Genomic DNA, 15,143 nt, shown 5'->3' with positions numbered 1-15,143 from the left:
AACAACAACAGCGGCAACAAATTAAAGCGGAAAAAGAAACACATTGATGAAAAGGCACCGTCACGCAAGTTTTTCCCAGCGGAGCATAAAATGAAAACAGAAAAAAAAAGGCATGCATATGACCCCAAAAGCTTATAAAATTACATTAAACGGCAAAGGTCTGCAGCATGTTTCGTTTAAAAGGCGCCTATAAAAATGTAACTTGATTGCCATTAGATGAATTTAGCAAATTGAAATCAAATGAAATTCAATTGAGTTGCGAGACACATCTGATTTGTGGTAATGGCATCGGTTCAATGATCAAACAACTCAATTAATTCATCCGCGACGAGCAGCAATGGGAGAAAATTGTCTATTTTTCTCCCCTTTGAAATGGAAATCGAAATATTTGGTTGCCCGCGCATTAACACGCAACTCTGTATTGCTTGCAGCCCTGGTTGCTTATCGAAAGTGTAATAAAAAAATCAAAAAGTTGGCAGCGCCCAGTTGTTTGTCAGTTTGCAGCGTTGCCCCTCTGTGCGCTTCATGTCACATATGTTTTTCGAGTGTGATTTGAAGCAAGCATTGGGTTATTTCATAAAAAGTATTTATCCAAATAATATTGTTGAATTTATTGTGTCTGAAACATTTGAGGAGTCAAGCGAACAAAGCTAAATTAGTGAAAGATTGTTGCGAACGGGAGGAGGTTGCATCAAGTTGGCAGCATTGTCGAATGCTGAGCTACGAAGTAGTGTGCAAAAGCAAAGCGAAGAGAACGCAGCGCAGCCGAAAAAAATTTTTGGAAGCAGTAAAGCAGCGCACTGCACGCGATATATTTTTTATTTTCAAAAGATTGAAGCTAATATTAAACAATTTAGCGGATCAACGTGCCGGGCAGCCGTAAGTGCATTAATATTTGAAACATTCAACGTAATTATATAGTCGTGTAGTTCGTCTGCAGAATTTTTTTGCAAGAAGCGAAAAAATTTTTGCACAGCGGCAAAGGCGGCAGCGACCGAGACTGCGGCGAATTTGTGCAGCAAAGGAGAGCTGAAAATAATGAAAAATTTACAAGAACCGCACTCAGTGTGAAATAGTTGAGAATGCGAATGTAATTAAATAATTATATTCACCAGAATTTACAAAAGTTTTAAGAAATGATGACTACAAATTGATACATTTGTATGTGTGTATGAAAAATCGGCATGTGCTGGGGCATGTGTGTGTGTGCATAAAATTCTTATTGGAAAAGCGTGCTCAGCATTTCGGCGGCTGCTGCTTCTGCTGACAGTTGGACGTATATATATATATCTATCTATATATATGTGAGAGTGTATGTGAGTGCTAGTGTGTATGTGTGTGAGAGAGACCTGAGAAGTGATGTGAAGACACAAAAGAAAGACGACGGCGCTGACTATAAAATAAAGAAGAAGACAACGGACCAGCTCTGCCCCGGCAAAAGCGCGTTGACGTTTCTTGCTGCATTTGTTGTCGTTGTCGTCGGTGTCGTTGTTGTTGTTCTTGATATTTAGCTACCGTTCTCGACCAGAAAGGAATTTCCTATGCTTAGCCCAAAATAACTTCAAAACTTTTGATTGCCATCGCGCGGCTGTTGCCGCTGCTCTCTGCTCTCCACTCTCTGCCGTTTGCCATTCACCATCGACCGCTGCGCCGTTAATTTGCCTGTGTCAATCTATAAGCTCATAATTTCGCCTTAAACTGTATTTATTATTGTTATTGTTATTGCCAGCTCTTGCTATTGTTTATTATTTCAGGAACTGCGAGAGTTGAGCATACGTATGTGTGTGTGGGTGCAACAGCAAGCATAACCACCGCAAAAGTGCTACAACAACAACAACACCAACAAAAACAAAAAGAGCAACAAAGCAAAAGACTGATAAAGCAACTGCAGGGAATATAACAAAGATTTGAAGCAACAACGTTAAACTTTGTCGTTGTGTAGGTGATGACTTGCCATTGCATATTCTCTATGATTTAATTGCAGTTTCTATCTCTTCTCAATTTTTAGAGGCTAACATACGAAATACGTCGGCTTGAGTGTGGCGATTGGCGGGAGCGAGTGCTGTAGTATCAATTACAACTCCAACGACTACTACAACTAGAGCTGCACACAAGAGCTGGAGACCGGCGATCACAGGGTTAACAAAATGGACGATCTTATGGTCGAAGTACGACTCGATAATGGTGCCTATTACAAGGTAAGATAGAGAGAGAGCGGGAGTACTCCAAAGCTGAAGTCGCCGCTGCTGCTGTCGACGTCGCCGTCAACGCAGCAACTGCAGCAGCATGTGCCAAAGGCAGCGACGGCCTCAGTTTCTAATTTCGTAAATTTTAGCTTTATTTCTATAAATATCTGCATCATTTTGTTGAGTGGAGTCTCGCATCGAAATACGGCACATACAATACACACACACACGCACGTACCACAAGCATAGAAATCAACACGCACTCTCATAGGGCGCACGCAGTCGCTATCTGTGTGTGGGGGTGTGCGTGTGTCGCCGCCAGCGCGAGCGTCGCTGCATATTCACGTATATGATTGTGTTTATGTGTGTGTGTGAATACAAGCAGGCTCCGCAGAGTTGCTTTCAGCGCCGCTGACGTTCGCGGCGAATACTGTGTTGCTTTGTGATTTCCCTTTCTAAAGCTTATCAGATTTGCATACATAATACGTTTTGATGGCATTGATAGCAAAGTGGAATTTATTTGTACATGCAATAGCATTTCTTTTCATTAAGAGCCACACTCTCAGTTTATTGAAAACTCTTGCAATTCATTGAATGGTATGAAAAAGCGTCTTTCAGCAAAAAGATGCTGGAACTCATTAGCCATTACCCAGGAATTCGTAATTAATTTTGTGCAAGGAATAGCTAGGTGGTCAGGCGTATTTTGTCTACTAATTGACGTATTTCCAGGAATTATATTTCTAGTTGATTATGGAAAGGGATGCAAATCTCATCCATAATTTTTTAATAGGAAATTATACAGAAGAGTTTTAATAGATTCTATATATACATATATGATAACACCGCAGAATCACAAAATTACCTGTTTGGAATTATATTTCTACTTGAAAGTGTAACGGGAAACAAAAATAATTTGCTAATTACAAGATATAGATAGTTAAATTATAAATATCTACTCGGAATTTTATGCATAATGAAATTTATTTTAATTTGCTAAATTCAATTCCTATATTTTTCAAATTAAATTACGTAGAAGGTATTTCTGAAAAAAAAAAAAAGATATTTTTTATGGACTGTATATATGTATATTATTGCTGCTGGTGATTACCCTTTGCATTGCATTTCTTATCAGTATCAATCGGCGTGTTTAACCCGCGTGTATGGCACGTTTTGTCAACGGCATTTATCTGGTAATTCGCTCATAAAAATGTATAATTAAAATTATGTATCTATAGCCTTAGGAAATGTATCATAAAGCAACAAATGCACAGACCAGACCAACTATATAAATGACACACATTTTTCTTTCGCTCTTGTCTTTTCTGGTGCTGCCTCTGTCGCTGTCTACGTCTCTGTCGCTGTCTCTGCCTACGTCAACGCAACAACTACAATGATAATATTAACAACAACAACTACGACTACGACTACAACAGGGCCAGGTGACAGCTGTCGGCGATGATGGCATCTTTGTGGATGTGGACGGGTAAGTCAAGCGACAAACTTTACAGCAAACCAAACCACCAAACAGCAGCAGCAACAACAACAGCCTGTTTATATTGCAATTTATACATTCTATTTTTTTTTTATTATTATTATTATTATTCTGTTTATTCGTGTTCTTTGGTTGTTTATGTGCCTATTTTACAAACGATTTGCAACAATGATGCGCACTGCATTTTACCTCTTGGCAAACGCTCGCCCAACGCATTGGCCTGTCCATCGTCTATCTGTCTGGCTGTGCGTTGGGAGACGCCACCGTTTGTCCGCTTCTCATTTGGCGCAATTTGTTAAATGATGCTGCTGCGGCTCCTTCAGACAAACGACAGACGGACTGACCGTGTGATCCGCATGCCGCCCAAGTGTCAGCTCCTCAAATGCATTCGTCTGTCTGTATGTATGTCTGTGTGTGTGTGTGTGTGTGTGTGTGTGTGCACACGCGTCGCGCTGTCATGCCTCAGCGGCAAATGCCACTAAACAGCAGTCGCAACAGCAGCAGCAATCGACGTCAACTTCGCAGTTGGCTATTTTTAATCGCGGAAAGAAACCATTTTTCTTGTCATTTCTTTTGCTTTGCTTTCATTTTGTTAATATCCTTGCAGACAGGGTATAAATATTTAATCATAAAATTTGTAGCAGGTGGGGAATCTTAATGGGGCAATGCAATAATCATAAATAATGTATAAATATATGTATACATCAGTGGTTAGTTGATCTACTCAGTTCGTTAGCTTCCAATTAGTTGATCAGCTTTGATCAGCTTTTGATATCATACATAGATCAGGTCTTTCTCTCTAAGTCTATATCATATGTATACATATATCACTTTATATCTTTATTCTTGTTCTTGTTTTTGGTATGATTATATAAAAATTAGTATATATAATTTATATATATACAGTTATTATTATAGTATAAACTTTATAGTTACCTCCAATCAGCGATTGTTTAGTATGTTGTCATTTAGACTTACATATATATTTTGTATAGATTATTATTTATTCAATAATAGATTTTGCCTACTAAACCTTATCAAAACTTTCTATACGAATTTACAATAGAAGAGTATTTAATCTTCGACTTGCTCTAGCTTTCTAGATTGCTATTGCGCTTATTCGCTTGTTGCATTTTTGGAGCAATTTGAGTAGTTTCAATTTAGAAAATTTTTAGTCAGTTTTTAATTTGATTTATGTATATATTTTCATATATGTATACAATTTTATTTATTTATTTTTTTTTTTTTTTTTTGATATTTATTTTTGCTGAGCTTGCGCAGCTGAGTCTAAATTTAGTTGCCACCCTGTTGCTGCTGCTCTTCTGTGTGCGTCTGTGTGTGTATGTGTGTCAGTTTATGTCATTTCCGATCTATGTCTTGGCTATAAAGAAAAAAATAATAATAGGGGGCACCCCCGCGATTGTGTGTTGAGCACGCTTGGCACCCAGCCAGACGCTGCAATCAGCGTCAACTGCGCTGCCAGCGTCTGCGTCAACGTAGACAAACACTTGTCTGCAGCCATGTTCGCAATCAAATATTTTGGCACACGGCATTTAAATGAACATTTTGCCTGGCTCATTATGCCAAACGAAGTAAATGATTTTGTCTGCCATCTTAGCTCTGTTGCTCAATTGTTTTTGTGTTGATTTCTTTGTGTTCTATCTTCTCGCTTAATTGTGTTACAACAGCGTGCCTGAGGTGCTGAAATACGCATTCGTCAATGTTCGCCTGCCGCCCGATGAGGCTGTTGTGGCGCCGAGCTTCGAGGAGGGCATGGAGGTTGAGGTATTCACGCGCACAAACGAACGCGAAACGTGCGGCTGGTGGGTGGCTGTCATCAAAATGCTTAAAGCTGATATCTGTGCGGTCGCGTACATTGGCTTCGAGACGCCCTATACCGAAATCTGTGAATTGGGCAGGTTGCGCGCCAAAAATCCAAATCCGCCAATTACGCCAAAATCGTTCTATCAGTTCACGCTGCCCGTGCCCGAGGAACTGCGCGAAGAGTGAGTAAACTGAATATAATATTAAATATCAACATATTTCATATATATCGTTGTTTATTTGTTTCGTAGAGCTCAAAAGGATGGCATACACAAGGAGTTTCAGCGCACCATCGATGCGGGCGTTTGCAACTATAATCGCGAATTAGATGCCCTGATTGTCATCTCCAAATGGGAACACACTCAGAAGCGCGCCAGCATGCTCAAGGATATGCATTTTCGTAATCTCTCACAAAAGGTATCAAAATATTGTTCAGAATATTCTTTATAAGGCAGTTATTAAACTGTTTTCAATTTTTATTTAATCATTCAGGTTATGCTACTGAAAAGGACTGAAGAAGCTGCGCGTCAGCTCGAAACGACCAAGCTGATGAGTCGTGGGTAAGCTATTATAGATATATGAAATATAGCAGATAGCAGATATTTACGCTATAGAAAGAGTTGCTAGGAAGTTATAGCGTCTAGCATTTTTCTCTAATCCTCTTATCACCTATTTAATGAATTAGAAAAGTTCTCTATTGTTCTTATCAACTGTCAGGCATTCCATTCCCCGCACTGTTCAATGATAAATGAGATCTACAACTCTTCCACTATTAAAATTACTTTCCAATACATTATAAACTATAATATTTTCGTTTTATTTCTTTTTAGAAACTTTATCGAGGAATTTCGTGTACGCGAAGATCTCATGGGCCTGGCAATTGGCTCACATGGCTCCAATATACAAGCGGCACGCACGCTGGTCGGCGTTACGAATATTGAGCTGGAGGAAAAATCGTGCACATTCAAGATAAGCGGCGAGACAGAGGAGTCGGTGCAGCGGGCACGAGCCATGCTCGAATATGCCGAGGAGTTCTTTCAAGTGCCCAGAGAGCTGGTTGGCAAGGTGATTGGAAAGAACGGCCGCATCATACAGGAGATTGTAGATAAGAGCGGAGTGTTTCGAATCAAGGTGAGTGCTGTGAGTATTGTACACCTTGCCTGGCATGGCCTAATCTTGCGACAACAACAAAACAAAAACACAGATCGCTGGCGATGACGAACAGGATCAAAATATACCACGCGAGCCAGCGCACGTACCCTTTGTGTTCATTGGCACCATGGAGAGCATTGCGAATGCTAAAGTGCTGCTGGAGTATCATCTGTCACATCTGAAGGTGAGTTTCAGAACAATTTTGAAAGCTCTGTAGTCTGTGCTAATTCTTATTTATATTGATTGTTTAGGAAGTGGAGCAACTACGCCAGGAGAAGCTGGAAATCGATCAACAGCTGCGCGCCATTCAAGAGTCCTCGATGGGCTCCACACAGAGCTTCGCGGTGTCGCGGCGCTCAGAGCGCGGCTACAGCAGCGACATTGAATCTGTGCGCTCGATACGTGGCGGCGGCGGCGGCGGTGGTCAGCGCGGCGGTGGTCGCGTTCGCGGCCGTGGCGGCGGTGGCAATAACATGAACCAGCGCTATCACAATCGGCGCGAGGACGATGACTACAACTCCCGCGGCGACCATCAGCGCGATCAGCGCTACAATGATCGCAACAGCGGCGGGCCACCAAATGCTGGCAATAACGGTGGTGCTGGTGGCGGTGGAGGCGGCAGTGGTGGTATCCAAAACTATCGCGGCGGCAACGACCGTCGCGGTATCAATCGCCGGCCGCCACGCAACGAGCAAAATGGCAGGGACTATCAGTACCATAATCACACCGACGAGATGCGAGAGACACGCGAAGTGAGCAGCGTGGAGCGTGGTGAGTTGACCAAGCAACGAATGGATTAAGACAGAGAGAGAGAGAGAAAGAGAGACATAGGGAGAGGGAGAGCAGTCGGCTTGCGGATCGTTTAAGCGGGGGGACAAGACGTTCTCGGTATTCAAGCAACCACTGTTGTGTATAATTAGGGACTGTGTGTCTGTATGAGTGTATCTGTGTAAGAGTGTATGCTATACACACGTATATATGTATATATAAATTTATATATATATTCATATCAACGGTTTTTTTGGCCAACATGTGAATCCAATTTGTGCAATTCAATGTAACCCACTTGTAATATGACTTTTGACGTTATAAATTTGATTTCTGATTGGGCTGAACCCCCGCTTAATATTGCAAACTTTTGTGTTATTTCAATTGCGTCACCTGTACACATATATGTTTCTCTCTTCCGGCACAGCGGACAGCAACTCATCGTACGAGGGCAGCTCCAGAAGACGCAGAAGGCAAAAGAACAACAATGCGCCCGGCAACAGTGAGTATGGTGAGGATGATTCCACTTGAATGCTAGTCAAGCTGAACAACAATTTCGACTCCACTTGCAGCAAATGGCGCGGTGGGAAATAATAACAACAAATCACAGCAGCCACCGTCATCCTCGTCGTCGACGTCAGCACAGCAACAGCACCAGGCGCCAGCACAATCGAACAAAGCGCCGCTGAATACACCGGAGAACAGCAAACAGAGCAGTGGCAATGCGAACGCCTCGTCTGGCAAGTCGAAGGATGCGCCGCGGAATAGCGATAAGCAGCAGGCGGCCACACAACAGCAGCAGCAACAGTTGCTGCCGCAGCAACAACAGCAACCACCGCAGCTTGCACAACAGCAACAGCAGCAGCCACAGGGGCCGCAGCACCAGCAGTCAAAGCCCAGGCGCAACAACAAGAATCGCAATAACCATGCGGATCAGGCGGTTAACTCGGATGTCATCAAGAAGGAAGGCTTGGTCAATGGTACGTCCTAATTAGCGGCAGCAGCAGCACCAGCAACAACAACAACACGGCAACAACAACAACAACCAAACAAAATGCAAATCTTTCGTTCAACATGTTGTATATGCGCATCAGGCAAGAGACAAACACACAGACAACATGCAGGCAGATAATTAAATTTGAATGTTCATGTCGTTTACACAACAAAACATACACCCACACACACAACATAACGAAACAACCAACAACCAGAACAACGTGTAGAGTAGGCATAAATAACAAAATGTTTGAGAAACTATTTCGAGTAACTACAAAATAAACAACAAACATATAATTATACATGAATAATGTACCACATACAAATACACACACATATATATACTAATACGTCATACACAACAATACATACATACACACACAAACTTACAGACAGCTCGAATTATACACAAAAAGAAGAGGAATGCAAAATACAACCATGCCTAGGCTTATAATTTTAATTGAAATTAAATAAAAACAATCAAAAACAAAAAGGAAACTAATTATGTGTATAAACCAAAACTAAAATGCAATTATTAGCAAAACACGAAAAGAAAAGAGAACAAATTGGATTATGTTAACTTAAACTTAAATGCAGGCAATTAACACAGTTTTTCAAAAAGAAAACGGAAAATTAATTGCTAAAAAAAAACAATAAAAAACAAAAAACATGAAAAACTTGCCGAAAATGTGCTTTTAAAGCGCGATTCTTCAGCAACTTGGAAAGTTTCTAGTTACATAATGAAAATTATAGTGAAAGAAATCAATGTAATTGCAATTATATTATTTTTTTTTTTCTATTATTCACACATATATACCAATATAATATATATGTATATACTATTTAATTTCATTTGTAAATTAGCATTAAACAAAAATATTTAGTTCGACAAGTTTTGTGTATAATTCGTGCGTGAATCAAAACTAAATTGCAGCAGTTATTATTTTTCTTATATAGCTTCGTTCATTTTATTTTTATCTTTTTAAACATACATTTTGTATTATTATTGTTTAGTCACGTAAATGCTTGCGTAGAGAATTTCAGCAAATTTTTGTATAAATATTTGCAAAGCATTTGAAAGCGTAAAAAATTTCGAATTTTGTTTATTCATTTTAGAATTTGTTGCATTTTGTTTTATGTCGAGCCTGAACATTAACGATATGGAAAACCTCTCTTATTTGTATAACGTTGTATTTATTACTACTATTATTTAGCACACACGCTCTAACACACACATATACACAAACCGACACACTCGCTCGCTCATATATCTACGCAAAGAGCATGAATGGGGTAAATAAATAAATATAATTCATTAACATTTTTGTTGATATCAAATCATATAAATTATATTCAACTTTGCCAATACCTATCACGCGCATAACTAATTTATTAGTACCCTATTAAATACTCTTAAATTATTTAAAGCAGCGATTAACATAAATAACATTAACAACATAAATAACATAAACTGGGAGATACAACAATAGAAACAACAAACATAATTAAAAGCTAGGTAAAACAGAATCGAAGTTAAAAAGTAATAAATTCATTAAAATCAGTTTAAAGATATTTAAATAAAAAAAATATGAAAAAATAAAAACAACCACACTTATAAGAACAAACAAAACAAAAGAAACGGATAATATAAATACAAAACAGATTTCTTCTCATTAACTTGAAGAATAATGTCAATAATATATAAGAAAGAAAACACAAAAATCTTTTAACATACACAAAAAAAAAAAAAAAACGATAAATAATAGAAATGTTGTGTAATTCAAATAAAAAATGCAAGAAAAAAAAATAAATTAAAAGAGAAAGAATGTGCGATCTAAAAATGATTATTTATATGAAGATGAACTTATATAGAAATATAGCAAGTAAATTTTATTAATTTAAAATTTATAAATATAAAAAAAAAAAACAAACAAAACATAAAAAAAACACATTGTTTTTTTGCTTTTATTTATAAATGACTTTTTGCGCCCAGCAGCGGTGCAATAAAAATAACATTAACCATAAGATTAAGCAGCAAGGAGGAATTTTAACTATTGGAAGAATTATTTAAAGAAACGTAGATTTACGTAGCACTTAGATTTAAAATTCCTCGAATACCTTATAGCAAAAACCTTTGATTCTGATTTTGATTTTACTACCGTTGCAGAAAGGGAGGGAGAGGAATTCCAACTGGAGAGAAATTTGTCTTAAATTACCCTGCTGTAAATATGTAGCTTATATTTGTATAAACATATAGACAATGAGGTTCATCCCAATTAGGAAAGACTTCGTGTTAACTTTAGCGCTTTAAATCGCTTTTAATGTTTTACTCAAATATAATATTTCAGTTGAAATATAGGAAATATTGTTACATATGGAAAAACTGAAACTAAAATCCTAAAACATTACTACATTAAAGAGAGAGAGCTGTCTTTACAACCTTTAGAAAAGAAAAAAAGAAGAGATCTGCACAATTCACCTACATATGTGAATTTAAAATTAGACAACTTTTAAAACATTTCTGAATTAAATTTTCTTTAAAATTTAAGATCTGCTTATGTCGTGTATACTGTGAAATCAAGGACTTTTAATTACTACTATATACTATGGACTGTAGTGTGGAAAATGATATTCCATTCTCAGACTTTAAAACACGGCAATTATATTGACATCAAGTCTAATCGTTTATATATTTTTAAATTTACCCTTTTAAAGATTTTAGGAATTACTACAGTTAGAATAAATTCTAGCCATTTTATTATATTCGATATTTTTCCTTTATTGATTCTGCGTACTCACCTGAGACCACATTTCTTGCATCTACTTATCCTAGATAAGTAATCTGCAAATATTGCAGTTTGCTTTGTTAGCTTGTACATTGTTGTTATTTATATACTTGTTAATTAATTATTAATTAATTAGTTCCTTTTGTCTAGTTTCTCTCGGTGTCATAGCTTGTCGCGGCGGCAGTGAAGATAGTGGCTGTGATTTTTCAAGTGGCCACACAACCAGCTAACCACACTGCCAAAGCGCATAGCCAATCGGATTAAAGGGTATTTTTTCGTATGATAAAATGAAGATAAATATGAAGTTAAAAATAATATAATATGATGAGGGTGTGCGACTGATAGATTGAACATTTTGAAAACGGGCGCCAATCAGAATTCGCCCAAATACCGTCGCGAGCTTTTCAGCGGGGCGAAATCACTTTGCGCCATCTTGCGTCTCATTGGCAGCAACATCGCCGCCGCCGCCGTTGTCGTCGTCGTCGCCGTTGGCTTATCCACTTATGCTGCATTTTATGCTACGTTGCGTGCCCGCCGAAAGCTTTATTCATTTTGCGTGGCTCCAAGCGCAGCGCTGTAAAATATGCAATCAAACTTTGAGATACATACATATATATTGGGGGAATTGTAGGTTTCTATGTTGGCCTTGACAAGTGGGCTGGGGTGAAGGAGCGAAAGTTGGGCTGCAAACAAATTACTTAGAGCAGGCGACGTCTGAAGGTCGCTTTTTAGTTAGTTTTGCATTAAGCTATTCATATAATAATTGCTTTCAGTTTCAAGCTTAAAGTGGGCCACCATGTCACGCCTTCTTTGCAACTGGAGTTGGGATGAGTCGACCCGGTTTCAAGGTCATTGCAAGCGAGTCGAACTGACCTTTCGATGGTATCTTATTTAGTACTCAATATGATTTACGTTGTATTATCTAATGTTTGTAGATTTGGAAAAAGTTTATCTCAGATTTTATGCATCGAAAGTTGTTTTTATTAGTTGCTTATAAATCTCTAATGATTTTGAATGATTGATTGTAAAGTTATCTGTATGTTTGTATCTATCATGTCTCTCAGACTATCTATATAACTATGTCTATTCATATGTATCTGGTATGTATGCATCTATCTTTGCTTATATATGTCTGTATCTATTCATATGTATCTAATATACCTCTGTCTTATGCATGTATCTATTATATGGGGCAATCTGTCCACATGTATCTGTCTATCTATTTATAGTACGTATCTTTGTGTACGTATCTATCTTTTCTATATGTATCTATTATTATCTATATGTATCTATCTATATGTCTATAAAATAAAGAATTTAATGTATCTCTGAATTTTATATTGTCGTATTTTCTCTACATTCCATCAAATGTATCTCAGCCCTCTAGTAAAATCTTTTCAATGTTTTGCACTATATTTTAATGTTACATATGCATATGTATATTTTCTATCTATATGCTTAAAATGAAGCACCCTATTAAATATATCTTTTGTGTGTATCTGTTATATGGCTAGATGTACCCTAATATATATAGCTATATGTATATGACAGATGCAGTAGTACATATAAGGTATATATTCGCATGTTTAATGCTCAATGAAATTGTATCTCGGGCATATTTCAGATAGATTCTTTGCCCTAATTACACAGAAATAAAACGACATATATTAAAGGTATTTATTTATAATAGAAAACATTTTTATTAACATATAACTTCTTTATTTTTAATAAATAAATGCTTACATTTAGTTTGTACTTAAAATTTAATTTTAAAACATATATAGAATAAATAAATAAACTGTAAATATATATTTATATATATTGGCAAGTCACACTATTCACAAAAATTGCATATATATTGTTTCAGCATTTAGTTGTTGCATTCGGGAAGATTGTACGTTCTGGAATGTCGTACCAGATAGTGCATTTACAAGCTTCAGAATGTTTCAGTGCAAATGCACTCCTGACACGCAGCCCAAAACTGTCTCAAGAGGATGCTATGCTATAGATACTTTTCTTTTTTATTTTTACGTATTTATATTTTCTTTTTGCCTTTTTTTCTTTTACTTTTCTTTGTAACTGAACAAAACCGCAACAACAACGCAACATCAACGAGGTGGCGGCGGCGGCGGCAGCGTGTCAGTGTGGGCGTGGGCGTGGCAGACGCAGCGGCATCAGAGCAACCAGTCGACTCGAGATTTCTTATTGTTTTTCTCTTCTAATTGTTATTCGTGTCGTGTTGAAATCAAAACACACAAAATATACAGCGAAACAGAGCAACGAGAACGCAAAAGCAACAGAAAAAAAAACAACTAAAAACAACGTGCATGACAGAGCGGGAGAGAGAAAGGTAGGTGGGTGGCAGGTTGTGCGGAGCATGACAAAATAAAAAAATTCAGACTTTATCAGTTTTAGATTTCCACCTAAACGAATGCGATTAGCAGTTTTATTGATATACGCGATGGGCGCAATGCAATGATCTGCCGAATTACGTTTTAAAAAATGGGTCAAAAATATGGGGTTGAGTGTGTGTGTATATATACATATATCTGACATATGTATATAAATATGGGCGTATTAAATGTATCCCATACCCCGTAAAAATAATTATTGGAATTTAATGTAGAGAGAACCTTGTTCAAATATTTTCAACTAATAATAATTTGTTTGAATGCTGTTTTTTATATCTATATAAATATAGATATACAAATAGAATTTCTTAGAATTTTCGAAATTTCCTGTAGCTTGTTTTTGTTTAAAAATGCTTAAAAGCAAAATATTATTTCATATAAGAAAAGCCAATTAAAGATGTTCTGAACGATATCTTGATATAGTCTTAACACAGTTTAAGTAATATAAACATTTGTTATCTAAAATGAAACATATTCAATTCAGATTCTTTTACAGACGCCGGCTATTGAAATAGTTGGATAAATAGATACAGCCCTATGTTCACGATCAGGAATCTACATATACATAAATAGTTGCAGTCATGTCAATAGTTTTCTATAAAAACTCGAATAACAGCTCAAAAGAAAGACAAATTACGGAAATCGAAATCAAACAAAAAATTTGGAATCAAGCGTGGCGTCGGGGCAACTAGCGATAAGATAAGAGCGCTCCAAATGCTGATTGCGCAGAATTTCTGTTCATTCCAAAGTTGAATTTGATTTTGGGCTCAAATACACACACGTAGATGTATGTATGTATGTGTACACGTGCGTCAATTGTTGAAAATTTATATAAATTGTTTATGCTTAAAGCCATTTTAATTCACAGTCTAAGCCAATTTTGTTTGTTTGTGGAACAGATGAATTGGTGCGTGGCACAGTGGGTGCAGCAGCTGCTTTTTGTGTGATTTTTCTCTTTTGCAATTGGAAGCAGAGGCGGAGGGGGGAAGGAGCTTTGCTTCACTGACTAGGTGCGGCTAACTGAGCTGCAGTGAAAGCTCATTAGAGAGAATTGAAGATGGATAACGTGAATTTCAGTTCAAATTTATATATACTATATCTAACTTATATCATTTTGGCGATATAAGTTATATATAGTAATACAATTTTAGATTTTGCAGGCAATTTCTACGAAGAGATATTACATCCTTTCAGCTGATGTGATAAATTTTATATAGTAATACGTATTTGATTTTGAAGCTATATCTTTCTTAAGCCCAACTTAGATATTTACACTTTGAGTTTTCACTGTAGCGACACAATTCAAGCCTCCAACACGCTGCAGAGCGCCAAAAAGAAAAAACTGGTGCATGGCAAACTCAAAGGCCATAAATTAATTGCGTATACGGCGCATGCGCCGCACAATTAACAAGCCGTTTTTCCAAGTGTAACAAAATAATAGAAATATAAGTATATATATATGATATACCCATTCATATATATACGTTTATAACTGAATTTAAATCGCGTGTGCGCTCGAATTTCTGAC

At 37.2% G+C, this 15,143-nt stretch overlaps 1 protein-coding gene across 5 annotated transcripts; it reads left to right on the top strand.

The window, feature by feature from the left end:
- Positions 1–575: 575 nt before the first annotated feature.
- LOC6573221 (synaptic functional regulator FMR1) lies at positions 576–8,916 on the top strand. 5 transcript variants are annotated; one of them, XM_015166819.3, is made up of 12 exons: positions 576–879; positions 1,755–1,938; positions 2,009–2,198; positions 3,620–3,669; positions 5,367–5,684; positions 5,754–5,919; positions 5,995–6,062; positions 6,333–6,642; positions 6,707–6,838; positions 6,906–7,425; positions 7,850–7,924; positions 7,995–8,916. In XM_015166819.3, the coding sequence occupies exons 3-12, from the start codon at positions 2,148–2,150 to the stop codon at positions 8,411–8,413; spliced, it is 2,109 nt and encodes a 702-aa protein (XP_015022305.1). In that variant the 5' UTR covers positions 576–879; positions 1,755–1,938; positions 2,009–2,147; the 3' UTR covers positions 8,414–8,916. The 5 variants fall into 5 exon arrangements, with proteins under 5 accessions (XP_015022305.1, XP_015022304.1, XP_032586722.1 ...); XM_015166818.3 differs by having other exon boundaries at positions 7,850–7,933; XM_032730831.2 differs by having other exon boundaries at positions 1,755–1,942; positions 7,850–7,933.
- Positions 8,917–15,143: the final 6,227 nt, after the last annotated feature.

Source organism: Drosophila mojavensis, unplaced genomic scaffold (genome assembly GCF_018153725.1).
Source record: "Drosophila mojavensis isolate 15081-1352.22 unplaced genomic scaffold, ASM1815372v1 contig_16, whole genome shotgun sequence".
Lineage (NCBI taxonomy): Eukaryota > Metazoa > Arthropoda > Insecta > Diptera > Drosophilidae > Drosophila > Drosophila mojavensis.
This window is presented reverse-complemented; position numbering and strand designations above follow the sequence as displayed.

Excerpts from the sequence above, each read along its gene's own strand:
- LOC6573221 (XM_015166818.3), top strand. The coding sequence starts at position 2,148 with ATGGACGATCTTATGGTCGAAGTACGACTCGATAATGGTGCCTATTAC. Across the intron at positions 3,670-5,366 it reads ATCTTTGTGGATGTGGACGG|CGTGCCTGAGGTGCTGAAAT; the intron begins GTAAGTCAAGCG and ends GTGTTACAACAG. Across the intron at positions 6,063-6,332 it reads ACCAAGCTGATGAGTCGTGG|AAACTTTATCGAGGAATTTC; the intron begins GTAAGCTATTAT and ends ATTTCTTTTTAG.